This window comes from Strix uralensis, chromosome 19 (assembly GCF_047716275.1).
Source record: "Strix uralensis isolate ZFMK-TIS-50842 chromosome 19, bStrUra1, whole genome shotgun sequence".
NCBI classification, from domain to species: domain Eukaryota; kingdom Metazoa; phylum Chordata; class Aves; order Strigiformes; family Strigidae; genus Strix; species Strix uralensis.
The window spans coordinates 2,566,411-2,589,592 of NC_133990.1; the positions used below are offsets into that span (position 1 = coordinate 2,566,411).

Below are 23,182 nucleotides of genomic sequence, written 5' to 3' on the forward strand. Positions count from 1 at the left end.
CTTTGAATTGAAACCTATTGTATTCCTAAAGCAGAAGTTTTAAGGGATAATTAAATTCTGTTGCAAAGAAATAATGTTTTTCTCCCTTAAGGAAGTCTTAGATAAAATTCCATGGTGAGAATGAAGACAGATATCTGATTAGACCACTTTAACAGTGGCTGAAACACTTTAAAAATACCCAAAGCAGGATTTTTAATTGAATGAATTTAAATAAGGAAAAATATAAACCTTATGAGAATTCAAGATAATGATTAAAATACAACAGTGCACTTCTTATTATTTCCATGGGAAAATCTCTACTATTTTTATTATCTAGGCATTAATTATCTAGAGATTGATGAAGGACTAAGCAGTGATTACAAAATCAAAGTGATAGAATTTCACATTTTGTGCAATTCTCTTTCACTTTACACTACTGAAGGCATTTACTCTTCACTTTCTGCCTTCTTGCCAATTTCACGGCTCTTTGCTCGGAGCTTGTTGACCTGTGACTCTGCAATGTCAGCCCGCTCCTCGGCTTCCTCCAGCTCGTGCTGGATCTTGCGGAATTTGGAGAGGTTGACATTGGACAGCTCCTCCTGGGGATAGGAATAGAGATAAAATAGGTTTTAAAATGCACTGCACTGGACATGCTGTGGTATTTCACCTTCACATAAAAAACCCCCTGACTGTGAGTTAGTATGTAATTCTCTCCAATACTTCTAGGGGGAATCCAAAGAAATAGCTTAAATGCTAAATGTTTAGATGGTTAATAAGATATACTAGGAATCCCTATCTGGATATGAAGTACTAATAAAGTTTGGAATTTTTGAAAAACTATATATAATTATAGTTATTTCCATTAAATAATTTCCCATTTATTTACTGCTATAAAATTATATAATACAAATTTTTAAGGTATATTTTTATCCCTGCTAGGCAGAAATATTAAATAAAGAAAGTGAAAAGAAGCAGAGACCTACTCCCACATAAACCTGGCCTTTGCTGCTCTTCCCAGTGATGCAGTAATGCTCACAGAAAATGTATTCTACACCCCTCTAGAACTCTGAGCTGTTCAGCCAGAACAGCTGTTCAGCTGTTTTTCCTGAGTGCACGATGAGAAAAGGACACAAAACTTAAGGGTTCAAACACAGGTATGCAGGGGGAAAACACCAATACACCACCACAGAATTCCACCTCCACCTGGATGGAGACTGACTCTGCACACAACAATACTTACAGCCTCCTCAGCTTGTCTCTTGTAGGATTTCACTTTCATTTGAAGCTTGTCCACCAGATCCTGGAGCCTGAGAACATTCTTCCTGTCTTCTTCAGACTAAAGAGAAGAACAAGAAAGAGAAGCACCTATTTGCCTTCCACATGAAAGACAGAGTAACATTCCTCATAGACCATTGCTGTCCAGTAAGACAGAGGTGACAGGCTGAATCTTCCTAATGTGACCAGAAAGATAATTTCTTATGATGTTCTCAGTCTTCTGCTTTTCAACTGTGTGACTCAGGACAGAAAGAAATCCCTAAGGGCTACATTTTGACATTCTTCAAGAAGAGTGTGTGAGCTCAAGGAGGCCTCCTTCCTTACCTGGTATGTCAGCTCCTTCACCCTCCTCTCGTACTTGCGCACGCCCTTCACAGCTTCAGCACTGCGCTTCTGCTCAGAGTCAACCTCCGCTTCCAGCTCCCGCACCTGCAACGAGAAGCCCAGATTTGGAGCTTCCCTGGTGGTTACTTACATGACACGTTCACTCACACACAACTAAAAGCCCTACGCACTCTGGCCTCCAGCTTCTGGATTTGCTTCTTGCCTCCCTTCAGTGCCAACTGCTCGGCCTCATCCAGACGGTGCTGCAGGTCCTTCACCGTCTGGTCCAGGTTCTTCTTCATCCTCTCCAGGTGGGCACTGGTGTCCTGCTCCTTCTTCAGCTCTTCTGCCATCATGGCTGCCTGATGAGAGCAAAGGGTGAAAGCCATTTTGGGGCTGGAGACGTTCTGGGGGAGAACACATCCACCATTAGCAGTGAAAGGAGCCCCCAGCTCACATCTGTGATGGCCTTCTTGGCCTTCTCTTCGGCATTGCGGGCTTCCTGGATCGTATCCTCCATTTCACCCTGAATTTGGGCGATGTCTGTTTCCAGCTTCTTCTTGGTGTTGATCAAGCTGGTGTTCTGTTGATCAGCATCAGAGGTTTGGTTTTGTTAGCTCATTTTTTCAAATCATGAACATTACAGGATTTTGAATAATTTCAGGCATAATTACATGAAAAATGGATACCACAGATTTTTCTGTAAAATTTCTTATCACTGGGAAACAATTCTGCTTTTTTTCTCCAACAATTAATTTTATCAATTTGAAAACGAGTACATAATCTGTGCCACATCTCATCCATGAAGGCTGGCACAAGAGAGTAATAAAAATATGGTGAGGGAAGTCAACGTAATGCCTTCTCGTCAACATAATTAGAGAAGAGTAATTCACTCTCATCAACTAAAAAGAGAAAAAATTGTAATGTAGATAGGATGGATTCCTTCCAGAATCTTTTCAGCATTTTAAACCAGACCCTTTCCATAGATTTCAGCATTTGATTGTTGGATGACTGCTATGACATGTAGCTCATGGCAAAGCCTGATTGACATGGGCTGTATCAGAGCCAGGAATTCATTCCCACTTTCTTGCTAGAGTGGACAGTCATATTTTTGAAGGAATATGAGGATTCTCTAGTGCTACATCTCAAATGAGCAAAGAATTAATGTTGCTGTTGTTTCAGAGTTTCAGTTCCTGACTGCTCAGATGGCAGACTGTTTGGCATGTGTGACTAAAATATCTGGTCCCTGTAACTAAGTGTCTTTCCTCTAGAGATCATGTTAGAATGCAAAGAAGGTAGAAGAATGGGTTTCACTGAATGCAACCTGGGAACACAGCCAGTGTACACACTTCTTCAGAAAAGATCTCTTTTAGTATCATGATGATTACTTTAGAAAAGATAACACTCATCTTCAAAGATGAGCTGTCAGTGGTGACTGGAATAAAGCATACAAGTGTTCTGCTTCCCAAGAGTGCCATTTCTCACTAAATGACCTCACCTGGGTATGGAGGAGCTGCACACGCTCACTTGCATCCATCAGTTCCTGCTCAGCCACCTTTCTACACCTCTCTGTTTGTTCTAGTGCTGCCCGTAGCTCCTCAATTTCAGCCTGCAGCAGGTTTGCTCTGCGCTCCACCATGGCCACCTGCTCCTTCAGGTCCTCCTGTGTCCTGAGAGCATCATCCAAGTGTATCTGGGTATCCTGTAGAGCCATTGAAAGAAATTATAAGCAGATTCAGGGCTGTTTGGCACTGAAAATTTCAGCTAAGATATATCTCTGTAGGCAAACTTTGTTCAGTGGACCTTGAGCACTCCCTGCGTGTTTCTCAGGTTCTTTTGTGCCTCTGCAGCCACGCGGTTAGCATGGCTCAGCTGGATCTCTATTTCATTCAGGTCTCCCTCCATCTTCTTCTTCAGCCGCAGGGCTTCATTCCTGCTCCTGATCTCAGCATCCAGGGTGCTCTGCATGGACTCCACAACTCGGAGATGGGTTCTCTTCAGCTGGTCAATCTCCTCATCTTTCTCTGCGATCTTCCTGTCAATCTCAGATTTCACCTGGTTGAGCTCAAGTTGTAGTCGCAGGATCTTGCCCTCTTCATGTTCCAGGGAGGCCTGGAAAAGAATAAATTAGAATACTTTCTATGTGAGAAATGTTGAACTTGAAGCTCTGAATAAGAAGGATTGCCACGTTTAGATAATATCTCTACACTTTTATACAAACACTCTTCTCCTCTTGTGTCTGGGAATGACTTCACAGCGCTTACAATGAGATAGAGATCCAAGATGTGTAAGAGGGAAATAAATAATCCTGTGTACCTCAGCTTCCTCTAGAGCAGCCTGGATTTCAGATTTCTCCTGCTCAATCTGCTTCTTGACTTTCTCCAGCTCATGAATCGTCTTTCCTCCCTCTGCAGTCTGCTCCGTGAGGTCGGAAATCTCCTCTGTGGGAAAAAAGACCAGTGGCATGGTCAGGCTCAGAGCCGAATGAGAAGGGCACTGCCACACCAAGGTGACCAGGCATCTTTGCAGAACTGCAGGCACAGACCCATGTCGAGCGGTGGGCAGTGGTGGAGAGTGAGAAAGCCCTGCCAGGAGCAGAGGGCCAGGGACTTACGCTGCAAGTTCTTGTTCTCACGCTTCAGCGTTTCCAGGTGGTCCAAGGACTCCTCATAGGCATTCTTCATCTTAAACAGCTCCGTGCTGAGAGAGCGAGACTCCTTCTGGGAGGCTTCCAGCTCAGCCTGCGTTTCCTCATACTTCTGCTTCCATTCTGCCAGGATCTGAAGAGAAACGGGGCGTCAGTATGGAGGTGGCAATCAGGAGGACATGCTCTGCCCAGGAGCCCCGGCGCTGGAGCCCAAAAGACCTTGTCAAAGTTCTTCTGCTTCTTATCCAGAGCTGCACAGGCAGCATTAGATTGCTCCACGTCAATCATCAGGTCCTCCACTTCATTCTGCAGCCTCTGCTTTGTCTTTTCCAGGGAGGCACATTTGGCATTCACAGCCTCAACGTGTTCCTCTGCATCCTGCAGGCGCTGTGCCAGCTTCTTCCTGGGAGGAGATAAGCGCAGCTCCAGGTGAGGAATCAGATAGGAGCCTGTGGTGTGCAGCCAGTATGTGTTGCACAAGAGCACACTTAGCCACTTGGTAGTGTGTGATCCCCATTTACACTGAGGTGTAGGTGTAAGGAACTGTGTTAGACTTTGTTTGTCTCAACATTGCTGCTTCGCGACTACCACTTCCTGGCCTCAGCATCCTGTTGCTCTGAAGGTGTACGCTTTGGAGGAGACAGAAAGTCCCAGACGAAACCACGACATCCGCTCAAAGCAAGAACAACGACAGCCTTGGCAGTGCCTGTCAAGCTGTAGCTGCACGCGAGCTGGGTGAAGAGAAAATTGGGGCGAGGAAGACGTGCAAAGGCTGAAGGTGCCGCAGGTCGACCCCCCGCCAGCACGACCACCATGAACACCTGGGCATGCACGCATGGAGGACCACGGGGCGGCACATATTACAATGAGCTCCGTGGAAATGGGTGGACTCTTCGGGGAAATTGTGGGGACTGGGACAATAAAAGGACTGCGTACTCCTCTCTTGTGGCTCCTTTTTCGACGCTTGTTACTTGGAGCTGGGACCTCAGCGGAGCTTGGAGCACCATCACCTGCACCGAGGCTGAGCCAACGGAACATCGCTGGATCCCTGGTGGTGGTGGTAATTAGCTGCATCTCTACTGTTTTCTTGCTTAGGGATTCTGACTTTCCCTTTCTTTTTTCTCTCTGTCCTATCGCTATTATTAATTATTACGGCAAATAAAGTTCACAAGGTTGTACAGCATCTGACCTCGTTTGTGTCTTAATCTCGCTCTTGGGATCGTTTAAGAACCCACGCTGATATTGGATTGGAACAGTAGGACATCTCCCAGCCAGCCACTGTATTTCTATGTGTAAATCCTGGGCTACAGCAATTCCCTCTCTGCTATTCACTCTGCTATTCACACTAGCAAATCTCTGCTGTTCTGTGTCTGAAGAGCTTTTCTGCTTCTGCTTTTCCCCAGTGCATACCTGCTCTCAGTTATATTTTCTCTCTTCCTGGCACCACATCCCAAAGCAGAGCATTGACCTCTTCCTGACTGTGGTGTCCTCAAATTTCCATTCTTAGTCTCTGCCCACATTCCCCACATTCCCCACGTACTTGGCGTCCTCCAGCTCCTCTGTGCGCTGAATAGCATCCGTCTCGTATTTGGTTCTCCACTGGGCCACTTCGCTGTTGGCCTTGGACAGGGCGCGCTGCAGCTCCCCCTTGGCTTCCTGCTCCTCCTCATATTGTTCCCGGAGCAAGTCACAGTCGTGCCGAGCTGACTGCAAGCCGTGGGCCAGGGCGTTCTTGGCCTAGGAGAAAATTCTAGTGTGACAATGAATGGAAATATCCTGGGAAATCTCCCGTGTTGATTCACACTGGATTTTTCTGCTGTGAGAATGATGGCAAGCTACTGAATGAGAGAGGAAGATCTGGGAATCTACAGAAGAATTAATGGATAGACTGCAGGGAAGGGAGAGCAAAGCTAATATGAGAAGACTTGCACTGCCTTACCTAAGTGGTCATTTTTCCCCCTCTCATCCTGTTGATTCTGTGGTTTCATATGTTTATGATACAACCTTCTCACCTTTATCTCTTCCTCTAGGTGCCTCTTGAGTTCCTCAATCTGTTGGGTGAATGCCTGCTTGCCCCTTGACAGCTGAGAAATCAGAGCATCTTTCTCCTCCACCTGGCGTGAATATTCACCTGGGAGATGAGTAAAAGAACCTTTTTTATGACTTATTTAAAAAAGTTAACTTTGATAATTAAATGCTGACAAAAATATTTTGAGTTAAAGAAAACTTTTCTTTCATAGAATCCTAATCACTGATACCTATCCATACCTCTGAGTATGCCAAATTATTTATCTTCGAGGCAAGAAATGAAATACAACATGCCCCCTTGTCCAATATCTGACTAGTTTTACTGTATGTTTGCACTAAGTCCAGTGGTCACTTCAAGCCTCGAGCTTACAGAATGACTACTGTATTTTGTACGTGCTCAGCTATATCACTGTCCTCTCCTGAATGTATCCTGAGAAGCAGAAGGATTAAATCAAGGTTATGAGATAGGTGAATTCTTCTTTGAAACTCCTGTCATAGAATCATAGAGTAGTCCAGGTTGGAATGGACCTTCAAAGGTCATCTGGTCCAAACTTTCATGGGAATGGGAGCCTAGATAAGACTATCTAGCACCCTGTCCAGTTGTGTCTTGAAAACCTTCAGTCATGGGGACTCTACCACACCCCTGGGGAGGTTGTTCCAGTGACTGGTTGTTCCAGATCCTTAAACATGTTATTGGCCCTGATCCAGGATGTCTGTATCTCTCTGGTACTGGGAAACCTAGCACTGGACACAGCATTCCAGGTGTGGCTCACCTTTGCTGAGTAAGGGGAAGGATCACCCCCTGTTAGCCTGGTAGCAACACTTCTCCTAATGCACCTCAGGATTCTGTTGGCCTTCTTTACCACAAGAGCACATTTCTGACTCATGTTCAGCTTAGTTTCCACCAAGACCCCTAGGTCTTTTTGACCCCCCTTTTTTAAGTCCCAGGTCGTATACAGTGTTCTCTTAAAAAACAAAATTGTTTTACCAGATTCTGTTTGTAGCCGAGCTCTCTGAGCACTGATGTCATTAATTGTGCGCTGTTGTTCCTCCTCCTTTGTCTTAATCTCACTGAGCTGATCCTCTAGGGAGCGACATACCTTCTCCAGATTTGCCTGTTTGCATGAAGAACAGAATGAAAGATGATTGGTGATTCAACGCATAATTATTGAGAATCTGAAGTCTTATAAATGGAAAAAAAGAAGCCAATAATTTAGAAGTAAAGTCAAAATGTCTCAGTTAAATGATATATCTTTCCATAACATTTGCATCCCTAATTCCAACATCTATATAATTTATTAATGTACGCTCAATTTTTTCAGCAGATAAAAAGGATGATGGAACACAGAAACCAGGAATTATTCTAAATTTCTGTTTGGCTTTTCATGATTACATCATTGAAGTATTTAAGGGAAAAAAGGAAAATAAGAGCAAAAAGGAAAGGGTATGGTAGGAGTAATTTTTATTTTAGAAGAAACTAAAAAACAGATAAGGTCACTGTCTTTCCTTTCAATGTCACATTATTCTGAACAATGCAATGAGACCCTATAGTTCCTTAGGTCAGGTGCTTCAGGTGAAGCTTTTTAGCTCTCCCCAAAGGATACTATATATATTATTATACAAATACTGAAATATATAAACTCAAATTCAAGTTGTAAAGTGCAACTAATTATTTTAAAATATGACTAACTTAAAATTCCATTAAAATATAAATACTTCATAATGTTTGAATTACTATAAAGGAATATTTCAGTACCTTGGCTTTGGAGACAGACTCCATATTACTGGCCAAGTCGTCAATCTCCATCTTCAGCTCACTCTTCTCCTTCTCCAGCTTCTGCTTCACTCGTTGCAGGTTGTCGATCTGCTCCCCAAGCTCAGCTGTGCTGTCTGCGTGCTTCTTCCGCAGGGTGGCAGCCGTGGCTTCGTGCTGCAGCGTGGCCTCTTCGAGGTCACGCCGCATCTTCTGAAATTCTGCCTCACGCTTCTTGTTCATCTCGATCTGAGCTGCTGTAGCCCCTCCTGCTTCTTCCAGGCGCTCGCTGATCTCCTCTAGCTCCCTCGAGAGGTCAGCCCGATGCTTCTCTGCTTTTGCCCGAGAGGTTCGCTCTGCCTCAATCTCCTCCTCCAGTTCCTCAATACGAGCCTGGGGAACATTAGGGACCCTTCACACCCATGCCCTCCTCCTTCCTGACCTGACACTGGCTGAGAGAGGGCAAGGGACAGAGGCTTGCCTGCAGCTCCTTGATCTTCTTCTGTAACTGCATGCCCAGGGCTTGCTCATCCTCGATTTTGCTCTGGATCTGGCTGATTTCAAAGTCTTTCCTTTGGGCAAAGCAAACCGTGTCAGAGCTCAAAGAGAAAAAGACAAGTGCACCAGCCCAGCACTCAGGGGCCCCACAGCCACACTTACTTCTTCAGTTTCTCATCCAGCTGCTGCTTATCATTTTCTAAATCCATTATTGATTCCTGGTTCATCTTCAGGTCTCCTTCAAGTTTCCTCTTAGCTCTCTCAAGGTCCATGCGCAGTTTCTTCTCTTGCTCTAAGGACCCTTCCAGCTAAAAAGAACAAGACCATCAATGCTCTACCCGCCAGGTCTAAAACCATACCCACCTTGTTCTGGACAGCCATGCTTACGTCGTCCACTTGCTGCTCCAGCTTGGTCTTAGCTTTGGTCAGTGTATTGACTTTGTCTTCTTCTGCCTGCAGGTCATCCAGTGTCTGCTGATGGGCCTCTTGTAGGGCTTTCTTCTCTTTTGTCAGCTTGGCAATGGTCTCGTCCAGGGCTGCCATCTCCTCTGTGAGGTTTTTCACCTTTGAGAAGAAGGGAGCAAGTGTAAACAGAGGCAGTAGATACAGAAGTCCTGTAACAGCACAGAAGTCTTTTCTGAAGTTCGAGTGAGAGGTTCTGCTTCATACCTTGTTTTCGGTGGCATGTTTTTCCTTCTCGACCTTGGCCAGTGTTAACTCAAGGTCATCAATATCTTTCTTCAGCTCTGAGCATTCATCTTCCAGTTTTCTCTTCTTGGCTGTCAGCTCAGCATTCATCTCTTCTTCATCTTCTGCTCTCTCTGTCAGCTCCTTAATTTTGGCTTCCAGCTGGATTTTGGTTTTGATGAGCTGGTCACATCTTTCTTCAGCATCAGCCAAACCATCAGCTTCCTACACATGATTCATTTAAATAAAATAGTTTTCAAATAGTTTTTTTTTCTTACTGATTTTTAAAGAAAGAATCATTATTTTTGAAGCAGCTTTACAATGTCCTTTGTAATTAAAACTCATTATTGTAAGAATATATATTTGATTTGGACTACCTCCAGCCCATAAAATAAAGGAATATATTATCACACTATAAATATAGGCTCTGAGAATTTTTTTTAAATGCTTTTTTTTTAAAAAGAACATGGAGGCAGATTTTTTTAGCATACAGTATTTAAAACTTGAATGCTAAAAAGTCCAACATTCAGCTGAGAAAACCTTATAACTCTCCCACAAAGATTTACTGAGGATGCATTTAATTTTTAGTTTTGGCAAAATGTTGTGTTAGGATCACTGTTTCAAAAATAGCAGTTGAATGAGACATGATTCTAGCCCTTATGGTCAAGAAGAGTTTGGAAGCGAGACTGGTGTTTACCAAGGCAGTATCAATTACCTGAATTTACATGCTTTCTATGATACAAGTTACTAAGAAGTAATCTTTATTTTCTACATACTGCTTGTTCTTTTCCTCTTTGTTCTAGTGAAGAGCCATGATACCAGCCAGGCAGAAGACTTTTTATAGCTCAGCAAGATAGCCATGTTGGGGCTTGTCTCACGTAGATTTAGAAATCTGACATGATGTGATGCAGTCCATTCAACCAAAAAAATTTACATTTTGGACGAATTGTATCATACTCTAACAAGATGAGTTTCTCATTTCTGAAAATGAAGAGAAGCTCAGGCTACTAGCTCAGATGTAGACGTTCAGAGTGTGGACATCAAAATGGGGTCAGATTAATCCTAAATCTTGATGGTAACAACAGTTTTAAGGGGATTATTGGCGCTACCTTTTTATTACCAAGGAAAAAGGGGAGGCCTCCACTTCCGTCACTCTTTTTCCTGAGGAGACAGGGGCCATAAATGCTAGAGAAATGCCTGACACTGTCGTCCTGTCCTAGTCCACCTGAATCCACTTGTGATTCTCCAAATAAGAGGTGTTAATGAGACCTTCAGACTACCTTCATTGATCAGATCAGATGATGATGTATCAAAATTATGTAGTATCTAAAGTTTTATAAAGACATGATAATTGCTGCTATAAGTTGCCATGTATGAGTTAAAATGTCATGCTTTAAGATGTAGTATTTACTAACTGGAAATCGATTACTTCTCTCTTGATTTAAAAGTGTAAGGAACCAGCTGCAATATTTCATTGCAAATTTATTAATATTTGGAGATGTCAAGTTAGCTTTCTACATGGTTTTCCTTCCTATTTTATAAAACGTGTATGCTTTTAAAAATACTGTTTTGGGATAATGTGTCTCTTACTGAGACATTTGGGATTGTTTTACACAGGACATTACAAGCTAAAAACATTGGTGATACTCACAGCCTGCACTTGGAGTTGCAGATCATTTTTTTCCTGCAGTAAAGAAACCATTTTCTCCTCCAGCTCCTTCCTCTTTGCCTCAGACTTTGCAAGCTCTTCCTTGGTTTTCTCAAACTCCTCCTTCATGTTGGCCATCTCCTTCTCAGATTCTGCACTCTTCAGCAAGGGCTTGATCTTGAAGAACAGCTTCATCCAGGGCCAGTGCTTGACGTTCATGAATGCACGGATGTTGTACTGGATGCAGAAGATGGACTCCCTGAAAGGTAATAAAAAATATAATAAGTTACATATTTTAAAATGTATAATACATATTTAATTGTAGATATGCATAATGTGATGTTCTACATTCAATACTTTATAGTTATAGTCCTATATATCTATGTGTATATAAAATATTTATTATATATTATTAAATATATTTTTATTAGTAATATTTAGTATATTTAACAGGTATAAAATATATATATCTCTGAAGAAAACCCCCTAGTGTGATGTAGATTGTCAACCTGTATGGATGGTTTTGAAGTCCAGATGTTTGGCTCACTTTCATGGCCAAAGAAAAGTAACACTTCCAGAAGTTGACTTGGTCCCTTTCATGAAAGTTTTCCAAGGGAAGAGAATATTTCTCTTGTGCTAGAAGAATGTGTTTCTCACCTTTGATTATAATGGTGACCTAAAATAATTAGCTTCTGGACATACATGTAATGTAGCCATTTACTGAACTTATCAAAAAATTAGTACAAAGGGGATACAAGTTGAAAATATCTTTTTTTTTTTTTTTTTTTTTTTTTTTCCTGAATTGGGATTTTATACTGCTTCATCTACTGCCAGGGTATACTCCCAAATACATCCGTATTGGTAGACTGAATTAATGAGAAATAAATGAGATTTGGCAAGAAGGAGCTTATTTTCAGTTTTGTTCATATTGTTGGTATCTGATGGGGATTGACCCAGCAGGCCAAATAAGTATAGCTATCTACCTCCTCTCCATCATTTTCTTGAACTCCACTCTCATCAGGTAACCCCTACACATGGCTTGTGTGCGAGTGATGAGCTGTGCCAGCTTCTCATCCCTCATCTCCTCCAGGAGTCCCAGCAGCCCAGCTTTGAAGAATACCTTGAGAAAGAGAATGTTGCGGCACATCACAGTGAGGTATTGCAAGCACAGCACATCAGTCAAGCAGCATTTGTACCTTGGTGTGACCAAATTTGTACTGGGTGTGGTCCACATCAATGGATCCAAGGAGCTTCTCAGAAGCCTTCTTGCTATCAATGAACTGTCCCTCTGGGATGGCACTTGCATTAAGCACCTTGTACCTATGGGAGGAAGTAGAAAATTAAGAAGGTCAGATTCCTGAAAGCTCAGTCAAACCTGTACCAACTGATGCCATTGGTAAGATTCTCTGAAGGGGGATCAAGAGTGGAAGAGAGGTGAATAAGTATGAACTCTGTTTCATTGTTTAGAAATCACATTTTCATGGGTAACTATATTTTTAGGAAAAACCTTGCATTTTCCTTAGTTCAGAAATTCCTGACACAGAATGGGTACTGCTTTCCATGGGTAACTGCTGACGTATTCCACACGCCCTGTTATCTAATGCCTTATCTCTGAATGAGAACTTTATGTGCAAGAACAAAATATGTGGACAGGAGAAATTCTTCATCCAAAATAGTGGCAGTATACTATCCGAGTATTTTCCAGCTGATATAGATCAAGACACAAGTTGGTTTTATTTATTTGGTTTTCCAACAAGTTAGTCTTGAATATCTTGTATTTTCTTTATTCACATTTTGTGCTGATGGCTGCAAGTCATCTTACTTTGCTACCCAGAAGTTAACTAATTCTAAGCTAGTCAACTTAATTCCTGGATAGTTAATTAAAAAATGCTTTATCCCATACCAGAGTATGAATCAAGGACGGGAATAAATTGCCCTTTGAGAATGCCTGTTCTAGTTAGCTATAGAAAGAAACTGGATGACTATCTTGGACAATTGACTTTTTTATGCCTAAAGGTAGGTACAATGAACCCCTCCCATAACACCCACAGTACTTAAAACAATCAGGAAATGCAAATTATTCAGCATTGGTAGATATGGTGGAGGGTGGATGACATGGAATCTGACCTCTGTTTAAAGTCTGCGTAGAGTATTCTGCTGGGGAATCCTTTCCTGCAAATTCTGATCCCTTCCAGCACACCATTGCACCGCAGCTGATGCAGCACCAGCTCATGCTCCATAGCACCTAATAATCAACATAATGAATTGGTACTTCATTGAACTGCACAGAGAAGAACAGATTTATCACATCTTTGAACTTTAACAACTTACCAGGTGTTTTTGTTTCGTTAGGAATAAGGCACCGCACAAAATGGGGATGTGTGCTTCGCAGATTGCTCATCAGCTTGTTTAAATTTTCCTTAAGATCAAGAGCAAAGACTTGGGTTTAAAAATATTACTTACACAATCTCAATATTAGATAAAAAGCATTAGATAAAAGCACTTCAATAAACCATGATCAGTTTTGTTGTGGTTTTTTTTTTTTTTTTTACAGAACTTTTGGGCAGTTCTGAAAGAATACTTCCAAGGGTTCAATGAGAATCCTTCTCTATTAAGAAACACGTGCCTTTATCCTTTCTGAACATAAAGATTTTGTATATTAGATCAGTATAAAGCTTTTTTGAACAGAATTTTCCATATTATTTTCACAACGTGGTAAAATGTATAATTATTCTACAGTACCCGGAAAAGAGCTGAGACAGTCTGGAAAGAAGAACCCTTCTTCTTGCCGCCCTTCTTGCCACCGCCACCACTCTCTAAACAATAATATTTTTTTAAAAAAATAAATGAACAACAAAAGCATGCAGTTAAACTCTGAAGAACTTTGTGTGTTCATCTTAAAAAAATAAAAAATATAATAATATGATCAAAATATGCAAACGCATATACTGTTTAAAGTTACAATGGGAGATTTGATTTTTTCAGATGATAACAGAATGGAATCTAGTGCCTTCAAGCTGAAGTTAAGAAAATGCAAACAGGAAATAAATTGTAACATTTTGCATAGTAAGATATTTAAAGAATTAAATATATTGCTAGTGAATACACCACATGTAGTCTTTACGAATCTTTCTATCTAAGGTTATGCATAAATTTAGCAGCATATTGATAAATTTGATTGTATCCCCTGAAGTATTTGGGAATGCCCCATATTGCAGAAATCTGGTCTGTCAGCTAGCCTGTGTGAATGTTGTAGTACAGCTGTCTGGCCATCAAACCTACAGATCTATTAAGGTCTCCAGGGAAATGTAATATCTTTTATTAGTCTGAATGACTGAGTTCCAAAAAGTAAGTGAGGTTTTGGGTTTTCAGTTTTTGAAATGTAAATATTATTGTGAAATATTATTATGATTTTTTTCCCTGTAAATTTTAGTAGAACTGATTAAAAAGAAATCACCTGCTTCTGCCCCACCAACAGAGGCAAAAAGTAAGGCCAGTGTCTTCAGGGATGATTTCTGGTACAGCCCCACAACAGTTTCATTCAAGGGATCCTTATTTTTCTCAAGCCAGCCAGAGATGTTGTAGTCCACTGTGCCAGCATAGTGCACCAGGGAGAAGTGGGCCTCAGCCTTGCCTTTGGTAGGCTTGGGCTTCTGGAAGTTGTTGGACTTGCCCAGATGCTGGTCGTAGAGCTTGTTCTTGAAAGAGGTGTCGGTTGCCTTGGGGAACATGCACTCCTCTTCCAGGATGGAGAAGATGCCCATGGGCTGGAAGAAATAGCAACACGTGAAGAAAGAAAGTGTGGAAGCAAGTAGAGAGAATGTATATAGGAGAGAGGAATGGAAAATAAAAATTGTAGAAACATCCCCCCTTCCCGAATGTGTAATCTTATGTTTTTCCAGGAAGGTAATTTTGTTAGTGGATATGCCATCAGATATATGAATACAAGCTCACCCATAAGTTTCAGGTTTGTGATATAATAAGGATCTAGCATGTAAAAATTCACTATATGCATGTTAGTTGAAGATGGAAACCAAAATTAATTAAGTCAGTAGCATTCAGATGTAAGGGAGATTTTACACTTCCTAAATGCTTTTTCTTGGAATCAAGATCAGAAATTTCTTTAAACATATTAAAACAGAAGTTGCTCAGTGTATTTACTCACTCAGCATGCGTTAAAAAAATACACTGATTTGAGTATGAACTCCAGAACCGTGACTAGGACTGAAATTTTTTCCTTATGAATATCATATATACTATGTGACAGAATCCCACAGGCAGTGAAGTAACAGGCAAATATATATATATATATATATTTGAAATGCTTGGAGCCCAGAAAAAAATCATGTTATGTGCTGCATTAAGTGTGAGTGCCACACATTTAGAGTGGTCTAATTTAAGCATAGAAGATTCCTTTTACATTTTACTTCTGGAAAACTATTAAGGGTGTAGGGCCCCAGAACCTTCTCAATGAGCTCAATGCAGGCAGCCAGGTCCATCCCAAAGTCAATGAACTCCCATTCAATTCCCTCCTTCTTGTACTCCTCCTGCTCCAGCACGAACATGTGGTGGTTGAAGAACTGTTGCAGTTTCTCATTGGTGAAGTTGATGCACAGCTGCTCCAGGCTGTTGAACTGCAGAATGCAGAGACTTACTTACTTGTGAGGTTCAGTTCCAGGAACACTTTTCATCTTCAGATAGGTATTATTTTCAGCCCATTAAGGTCTCCATGATAGGGATCCTGAATTTCTAGTCAGGGGGCTGGACAGGTGACTGACATATCTACCATTTCAGGCCCTGGCACTGTCTCAACACATTTCTGAACTCTGAAAAGAGTTGCAGAGCTTAGTCCATGTCCAGGTTTTCACCTGCTTGAATTTGTCTATACTGCCAGGCTACTCCCAAGAATTCAGAGGGAATCTGGCTTCACCATTAACAAAATCTTCCTTCAAGACTGTATATTTTAACTTCTTCAAAATCTGTCTCTGCTATTACCTATCAGTTATTCAACATTTTCGTATTGGTTTTCAATGCAGTTTTCACTTCTGCATGCAACAACAGACATCTATAAAATTCTGCAGCCATTGTGGGATACTATGAGAACCAGAAGAGTGCCATTCCTGCATGAATGTCAGGATTATCCAATAAATAAAAAACTATCCATAATTTAAAAAAAAACAACAACCCCAAACTATTCTAGTTTCTTAATGCCCTTTCCAGGAAACTTGTGTGAAGATCTCCTCTTACATCAAAGATCTCGAAGCCAGCAATGTCCAGGACACCAATGAAGTACTGTCTGGGCTGCTTCGTATCCAGCTGTTGGTTGATGCGAACAACCATCCACAAGAACATCTTCTCAAAGACAGATTTTGCCAGGGCACCTACTGAATTGTATACCTAAAGAAAAGTAAAATAAAAGTTACCATCCAGGGCAAAAGAGGAAGTTCAAACATTTTAATTCATGTCATTTGTTATCTATCATCACTTGTTTCTTACCTGCTGCACGGTTTGACCCTTGGTCACATATTCATTCCCAACCTTGACTCGGGGGTAGCAGAGGGCCTTGAGCAGGTCTGCTGAGTTCAGACCCATCAAGTAGGCGGCCTTGTCAGCAACTAAGGAAAAAAGCATACAGCAGGATTTAATATTAGCTCTCCCGTAAACATATCTTGCAGTAATTTAGAATCCTTTCTGCAGAAGCCACATATACTTTAAGTCACATACATACATTTTTCTTGATTTACTGATTTTTTTTCCCATTTATTTTAGAGGATTGGTAAATCATAGAATCATAGAATGGTTTGGAGTGGAAGGGACCTTAAAGATCATCTAGTTTCACGTCCCTGCCCTGAGCAGGGACACCTTCCACTAACCCAGGTTGCCCAAAGCCCCGTCCAACCTGGCCTTGAACCCTTCCAGGGAGGGGGCAGCCACAGCTTCTCTGGGCAACCTGTGCCAGGGCCTCACCACCCTCACAGTAAAGAATTTCTTCCTTATATCTATCCTAAATCTCCCCTCTTTCAGTTTAAAACTTTTACCCCTTGCCCTATCCCTACACCCCTGATAAAGAGTCCCTCCCCAGCTTTCCTGTCACGCCCTTTAAGTACTAGGAGGCCACTCTAAGGTCTCCCCAGAGCCTTCTCTTCTCCAGCTGAACACCCCCAACTCTCTCAGCCCGTCCTCACAGGGGGGTGCTCCAGCCCCTGATCATCTTTGTGGACTCCTCTGGACCCACTCAAGCAGGTCCGTGTCCTTCTGATGTTGGAGGCCCCAGAACTGGCAACAGCACTGCAGGGGGGGTCTCATGAGAGCAGAGTGGAGGGGGAGAATCCCCTCCCTCATCTTGCTGGCCACACTTCTGTTGATGCAGTCCAAGAGACGGCTGACTTTCTGGACTGCGAGCGCACGTTGCTGGCTCGTATTCAGTAAAGATTCTTCCAAATGCCTTTACAGTGAAAATGCATTTTTTAAAAAGTGATTAGATGGAAAAAAGGGCAAAGGGCCATGAAAATGGCAGGTCAAACAAGTCACAATTTCCGACGACACAGACAACGAAACTGGTTGGTATTGAAATACACCGTACTGAAAATTGTAGTCAGTGAAAATATAATGAGAGAGAGAGATTAGTGAAATATTATGGCAGAAGTATGACTAGGATATCTCATACAACTTTCATAATGGGACCAGATTCTCCCTAAGGATAAATATCACACACATAGGTCTTTTCCAGCTCTCATATTCTCTGAATCTAGACTATTAAATACAAGGACTAGAGTACTGGATGTACTCTGTCATCACTTTCCAATTTCCTGTCTGTCTCTTCTCACAGCAAAGATTATAGCAAACGACAGTACTATTTACAAATCCGTTTAATGTGACAACGTGAAGGATGCTAATTTTGAGCTGCTTCTTTTGTATGTGTTATTCACAAGTAAGTATTTAATGTACATTTACCAGTAGAAAGAGTAAAGTATGAAACAAGGAAAAATTGGAACTTATGTTTCATTTCACTTTTATAGAGTTATTTTTTTAATAATTAGTCATCTAACTATAACTCCTTCATTTGGTTATATTTATGTAGTGATTTACAGCTATTATTTGTAGCCTATTCTACTGTTACTATTCATCATTATCAGATTCATTGCTGTTGTAATCCTTGGAGTCATTTTCACTTATGTGTCAACTTTCCTAAAAAAAGACCCAAACCACACACACATTAAAAAACAACTCGAGAAAAAAACCCTTAATGGTATGTGTTTATGATGTATACAAATAACTCCAGCTTCATGGAAATGCTTCCCTGAACTTTTAAAGGAATGCACGTTTGAACAAGGCAAAGCAAAAGTTATAGACAAATCTTAGATGCCTATTTTTCAAACAGAAGTCCCAGAGACTTGCTGAGATGCTGCAGAAAATGTAGAACGTATGAGCCACAGCTGCAATATTAACTGATGTTCCCTTTTAACCCCCCCATGTAAAAAGAAGTAACACAATGCTCTCAGTTCAGGCACTGTGAGTTGTCTCCAGAAGACAGGTTTTGAAGCGCAGCAGCTTCAGGGCTCTGGCTTCTTGTCACCTGGAAACAATACCATTCGGAAGTGACTACAGCTGATGGTAAATGATAGTAGCTACCTATGAGCAGAGTGGCTCCCAGTCCTGTGCCAGTATAGCAGCAAAGCCTGCTTTCCTTCGGCCTGGCTCCCACTGTGACAGCCAACGGAAGGGTGCTTTAGGGTTCGCTGGACCTTATACTTCAAAATATAGTTCCAAAATAATCTGCCTCTTCCACTGAGTTGTGTTCTTCCAGCAAAGTCCCCTGGTTAGGACACGCTTCTATTCTACAATACTGGCACCTGGGGAAATGCACCGGCTGAGTCAGTGGTTCTGACCCTGAATTACTGCCTGTATTAGTGAGTGTTCCGGCATGTAGTGAGCTCTGGTATATATTGTGCTGGTACCTTCTGTGCCATCCGGCTCTGCCTGCTCCTCACGCTGCTTCTGCTTGAACTTCAGGTTGCCATAGTGCATGACAGCCCCCGTCAGCTTGTAAATGGCTGTTTTCTCATCAGCAGTGAAGCCCAGGATGTCAATGGCACTCTAACAAAAGAATGACTAGAGTAAGTACCATGCCTGTTAAAGGTCAGAGTCCGCCCAAGAACACTTCTGTGCGTTACTTACATCCGTGGCCATCAGCTCTTCCTGGTCGTTAATGCTGGGAACTGTGATCTCACCTTGACTCACATACTGATAATCATACGGGTTGGTGGTGATCAGTAACATCTCTGAAAAGAAGGACGAAACACATAGAGATCAAATGTAATTGGCATGTAAAGGAATTAAATGTTGTTCCATGACTTTTGTCTGGAGGCATTAGTGATCTTTCCTACCAATTAGCTCCGGCTTCTTGTTGGACATGATCTGATAGAATATGTGGTAGCTTCTTTCTGCCTTGAGCTGGAAAGTGACTCTGGACTTCTCCAGCAGATCTGCCAAGGAAGGTAGAAAGAGTTAGCACAAGAACTGAGGGGGGCTGGAAGGAAAGGGATCAGGCCAGGAGGGTCACTTACATGTTTCAATGTCAGCAGAAGCCAGTTTCCCTGTGGCACCAAAATGGATTCTGATGAATTTACCCTGAAAGAAGCACAAAAGTCAGTTGAGATCTATTTTACCAATCCTGACTGCAAGAATATTTGAGTCAGTGTGCTGATGCAGAAAAAGTAATTTGGGCCCAGGCAACAACTTACAAAGCGTGAGGAGTTGTCATTCCTCACTGTCTTGGCATTACCAAAAGCCTCCAGCAGTGGGTTGGCACTGATGATCTGATCCTCAAGTGTCCCCTAAAATAGAAATCTTATTGTCATGATACAGCTCATAGATAAATCTGAGGGTTGCAGGTTCCTACCCCTAGGACCTCACCTGCATTTTGCCTGCCTGCTGCTCCTCCTTCTTCTTATCTCCACTCGCTGCAATTGTTGCAAAGTACTGGATGACACGCTTTGTGTTCACAGTCTTCCCTGCTCCGGATTCTCCGCTGTGAAACCAAAGAGAGAAGCAGAGAGCGTGTGGTCAGGCGGGAGGTCCCCCAGCACCGGGCAGCCCCACAGGGACCCGAGAAGGGGTGTACATACGTGATCAGGATCGACTGGTTCTCACGATCTGTGAAAGAGGCAGAATGAAAGATATTGTTAGCAGTTGACCTGGGTAACACTCAGCTGAATGAAAGTAAATGGAAGTTGATGATTGTCCCAAGTCCAAGAGTAGAGGTCCAAATAGTCCAAGACCAACTGACTCCCTTCCAGGTCCCAACAGTATAAATTATAAATGAAAATGCATCCATAGAGCTGTCGGAGGCATGTGGTCCTCACACAAGCTGTGTACTCACTTGCCCTTAACAGTTCTTATCAAGAAATCTAATCAAACTGCCTATCTGTTTTTAAAGTAAAAAAAGATTACATGGAATTTTAGTTCTTTCTGTCCCATCAGTGGAAAAATCAGGAAAGTCAAGTAGTATTTCTGCAGTGGGACAGTGCTGAATTTCCTAAAATAAAGTGTAAATAATACATATTGCTGAGTCCATGCATGCTTCTGGGTCAGTTTCATTTGAAATTAATTCCTACATAACTCCATCAAGTTCTCAGTCAAACATCTCTGTGGTGTTTTTAGCTGGCTTGTCACATGCTCCAGTGAGATTGGTGGGATTTTTTAGTTTAGATTGCTATGAGGGAGGTCAAGCACTCACCAGTCAGCATGAACTGATAGGCATTGTCAGAGATGGAGAAGATGTGTGGAGGGGCCTCCTGGCGCTTCTTGCCTCGGTAGGCCAACACCACCTCCGGGTTGTACACCGGCAGCCATTTGTAGGGGTTGACAGTGACGCAGAAGAGACCCGAGTAGGTCTGTAAGGAAGGAGGACAGGATGCTGATTTTGGAGAGCTGAGGAGAGTTGCAGGTAAGGCAAGAGGTGAGTGATGTTCTGGGGAGACCAGGCTAGTGAAAGAAAATGAAGTGGAGAAATGACCTATCAGAGAATGGGTGACATATAGCATATGAGAAGGAAAGGTAAAAACAGGAAGGAAGAAGAGGTATAGGATGTAGAAAGCAAGAAGAAAACACATACAAGAAAGAAACAAGAAATGGAAAAATGAGGAAAGAAGAAGGCAAGAAGCCACGAAGCTCTTCAGAGACATTGAAAGATGTCTTTAACTCCTTAAAAGAAGCACTTGTTTCCTCTGCTGCTGGTACTTACGTAGATCATCCAGGCTGCGTAACGCTCTTTGAGGTTGTACAGCACAGCGGGTTCGTGGAGGTGGGTCATCATGGCCATGTCCTCGATTTTATCGTACTTGGGAGGGTTCATGGAGAAGATCTGATCATCCTTCACAGTAAGAGTCTGCCAAAGAAAAGAAAGATATGTATTTGCTATTTAAAACTCCACAGCAGGATTAAATTGTATTCTCAAGCCTTGAATTTTTTTTTTTTTTTACTCACTTCTCCACCTTCGGTCTTGACAGTGACCTTTCCTGATTCTTTGCTCTGGATTGTGCTTTTCACATAGGATTCCTTTGCATGTACCACAAAGACGGATGACTTGGCATCGAAAGGCTTGTTCTGGGCCTCAATTCTCTCCTTTTCTGACTTTCGGAGGTAAGGAGCTGCCTCCCCAAAGACGGCCATCTCAGAGTCTGATGACATGGCTGCAGTTTACTGGGGGTAATGCAGCAAGTATCTGTCAGGGTAGAAAATACATTACAGTAGTGCATGATGGAAGATACACTCCTACAGCATAGTGGATTTGATAGTGCTCTGTTGTATGTATCAACTAATTGAATTGACTCTTTCATTTTTCTGCTAATTCAGAGTTCTCTTCTATAATTTTCTGTCTTTGTTTCTGTTTTATGTTGTCAGATCTCTAGGCCTACTGGACAACTGCATTTACAGAGGAATGCCTTCTGTGGTTTGGTTGTGGGGTTTTTTTTGTTTGTTGAATTAACAGGATAAACAGATCTTTTCCAAGGTTCCAAACACTAGATATTCCCAATTTTGGAATTGTGAGAGCCCTCTTGTATCTTTTTGGTTTAGCACGTTTCATAACATGAGATTTGCCTCCAATAAAACACTGGAAGATGCACAGGACACTTGATATGCAGAGAGTTAATATTATTAGCACTTCTCATTAAAGACGTTCCCTTGGGATAGAATAGTCCATGTTGTTAAATATTTCAATTATTTCACAGATCCATCTGCTAACAAATGAAGCTGATTGATATTCTCCTCTTTGAACTTTTTCATAGCAGAAACCAAGTAATCTTGCATCCATTCACTACTTTATCAGTTACTTATCAGTAACCCTGTTTATTATTGCCAAATGATTCTCTTGACTGAGAAGTTTCATGCAATTTGAAGCTGGAATTTAGGTGTATTGTTCCAAAAGTATCCTTTTGTTTGGTTTTTTTTAGTCTTATTTTATCTATGTTTATCACCTGCATTTTGAGTAACTTTTCTGAATAAATTAAGAAGCTCATTACTCTATCAATACTTTCACCTATAGCAGACCTCTAGGTGAAAATCAAATCATTGGTTAACTTTTTCTTGAGAAACAGTTTCACTTTGATTGCAGGAAAGATATTCTGAACTTAGAATATTTTTTAAAACTCTTTTCTGAACACTTTACCTTTTAGCAACCTCATTATTGCAGTATGGCCAGACTAACAGAAATAATATTTTAATAAACATTGCAATATTTTTATACATTATAAAGCATGTTCCACTCAGTATTCCACTGCTTACACATGAAAAAAATTGCTTTTCCTTCTTAGCCAGCAAAGACAGACTTCATGACACAACTTAGTGTTAGCAATTTAAATGCATGGGTACAATCTCCCGACTGATGGTTTTATTTCAAACTACATGATTTTCCACTTCATTAAAGTGTTACGAATCAAATGAGACCATTTCACAAAATAATTACATAAGGTTGTAAAATGGACCCAGTCTTTCACCAGCAGTTTTATCATTGCCTATATTATCTCATATTTTCTTACAAGATTCCTAACAGGAATAATACTAGTGTATTATATATATTAGTATATAGTATGTTAATATATATTATATCAGCATGTATTATAGTATATTAGTTTATATTACATGTATTACATATATAGTATATTGTATTTTTGTATAGATATCTTTATGGTATTACGACAATGTATAGTATATATAGTAGGTCAGTATATATTATGTTAACATCATGTAAGTGTATAGATTGCCGCCTTAAAGTATTTGCTGACTATTTTCTTTTGACTGCTTTATACAATTTTTCCTGAAATCAATGATATACTAACTC

General features: G+C 41.3%; 1 protein-coding gene and 1 long non-coding RNA gene across 2 annotated transcripts; one reads left to right on the forward strand and one right to left on the reverse strand.

Moving 5' to 3' along the window:
- Nucleotides 1–256: 256 nt before the first annotated feature.
- On the reverse strand, nucleotides 257–21,531 carry LOC141952288 (myosin-1B). The gene is made up of 38 exons (XM_074889590.1): nucleotides 21,328–21,531; nucleotides 21,086–21,229; nucleotides 20,579–20,735; nucleotides 19,968–19,995; nucleotides 19,756–19,870; nucleotides 19,584–19,676; nucleotides 19,407–19,470; nucleotides 19,227–19,325; nucleotides 19,018–19,121; nucleotides 18,798–18,936; nucleotides 16,336–16,454; nucleotides 16,087–16,236; nucleotides 15,303–15,473; nucleotides 14,297–14,606; nucleotides 13,582–13,655; nucleotides 13,171–13,258; nucleotides 12,967–13,084; nucleotides 12,036–12,159; nucleotides 11,823–11,959; nucleotides 10,843–11,098; nucleotides 9,174–9,416; nucleotides 8,892–9,068; nucleotides 8,667–8,812; nucleotides 8,488–8,578; nucleotides 8,010–8,399; nucleotides 7,242–7,368; nucleotides 6,238–6,356; nucleotides 5,766–5,962; nucleotides 4,445–4,628; nucleotides 4,193–4,358; nucleotides 3,895–4,019; nucleotides 3,382–3,690; nucleotides 3,077–3,280; nucleotides 2,036–2,161; nucleotides 1,770–1,940; nucleotides 1,579–1,683; nucleotides 1,220–1,315; nucleotides 257–578 (listed from the first exon to the last, which is right to left on the reverse strand). Exons 1-38 carry the CDS (start codon nucleotides 21,529–21,531, stop codon nucleotides 426–428), a joined length of 5,823 nt encoding a protein of 1,940 aa, XP_074745691.1. The 3' UTR covers nucleotides 257–425.
- Nucleotides 5,065–14,286, forward strand: LOC141952291 (uncharacterized). The gene is made up of 5 exons (XR_012631597.1): nucleotides 5,065–5,285; nucleotides 6,256–6,367; nucleotides 10,989–11,105; nucleotides 11,861–11,995; nucleotides 13,579–14,286. It is a non-coding gene; the product is annotated as an uncharacterized LOC141952291 (long non-coding RNA).
- Nucleotides 21,532–23,182: the final 1,651 nt, after the last annotated feature.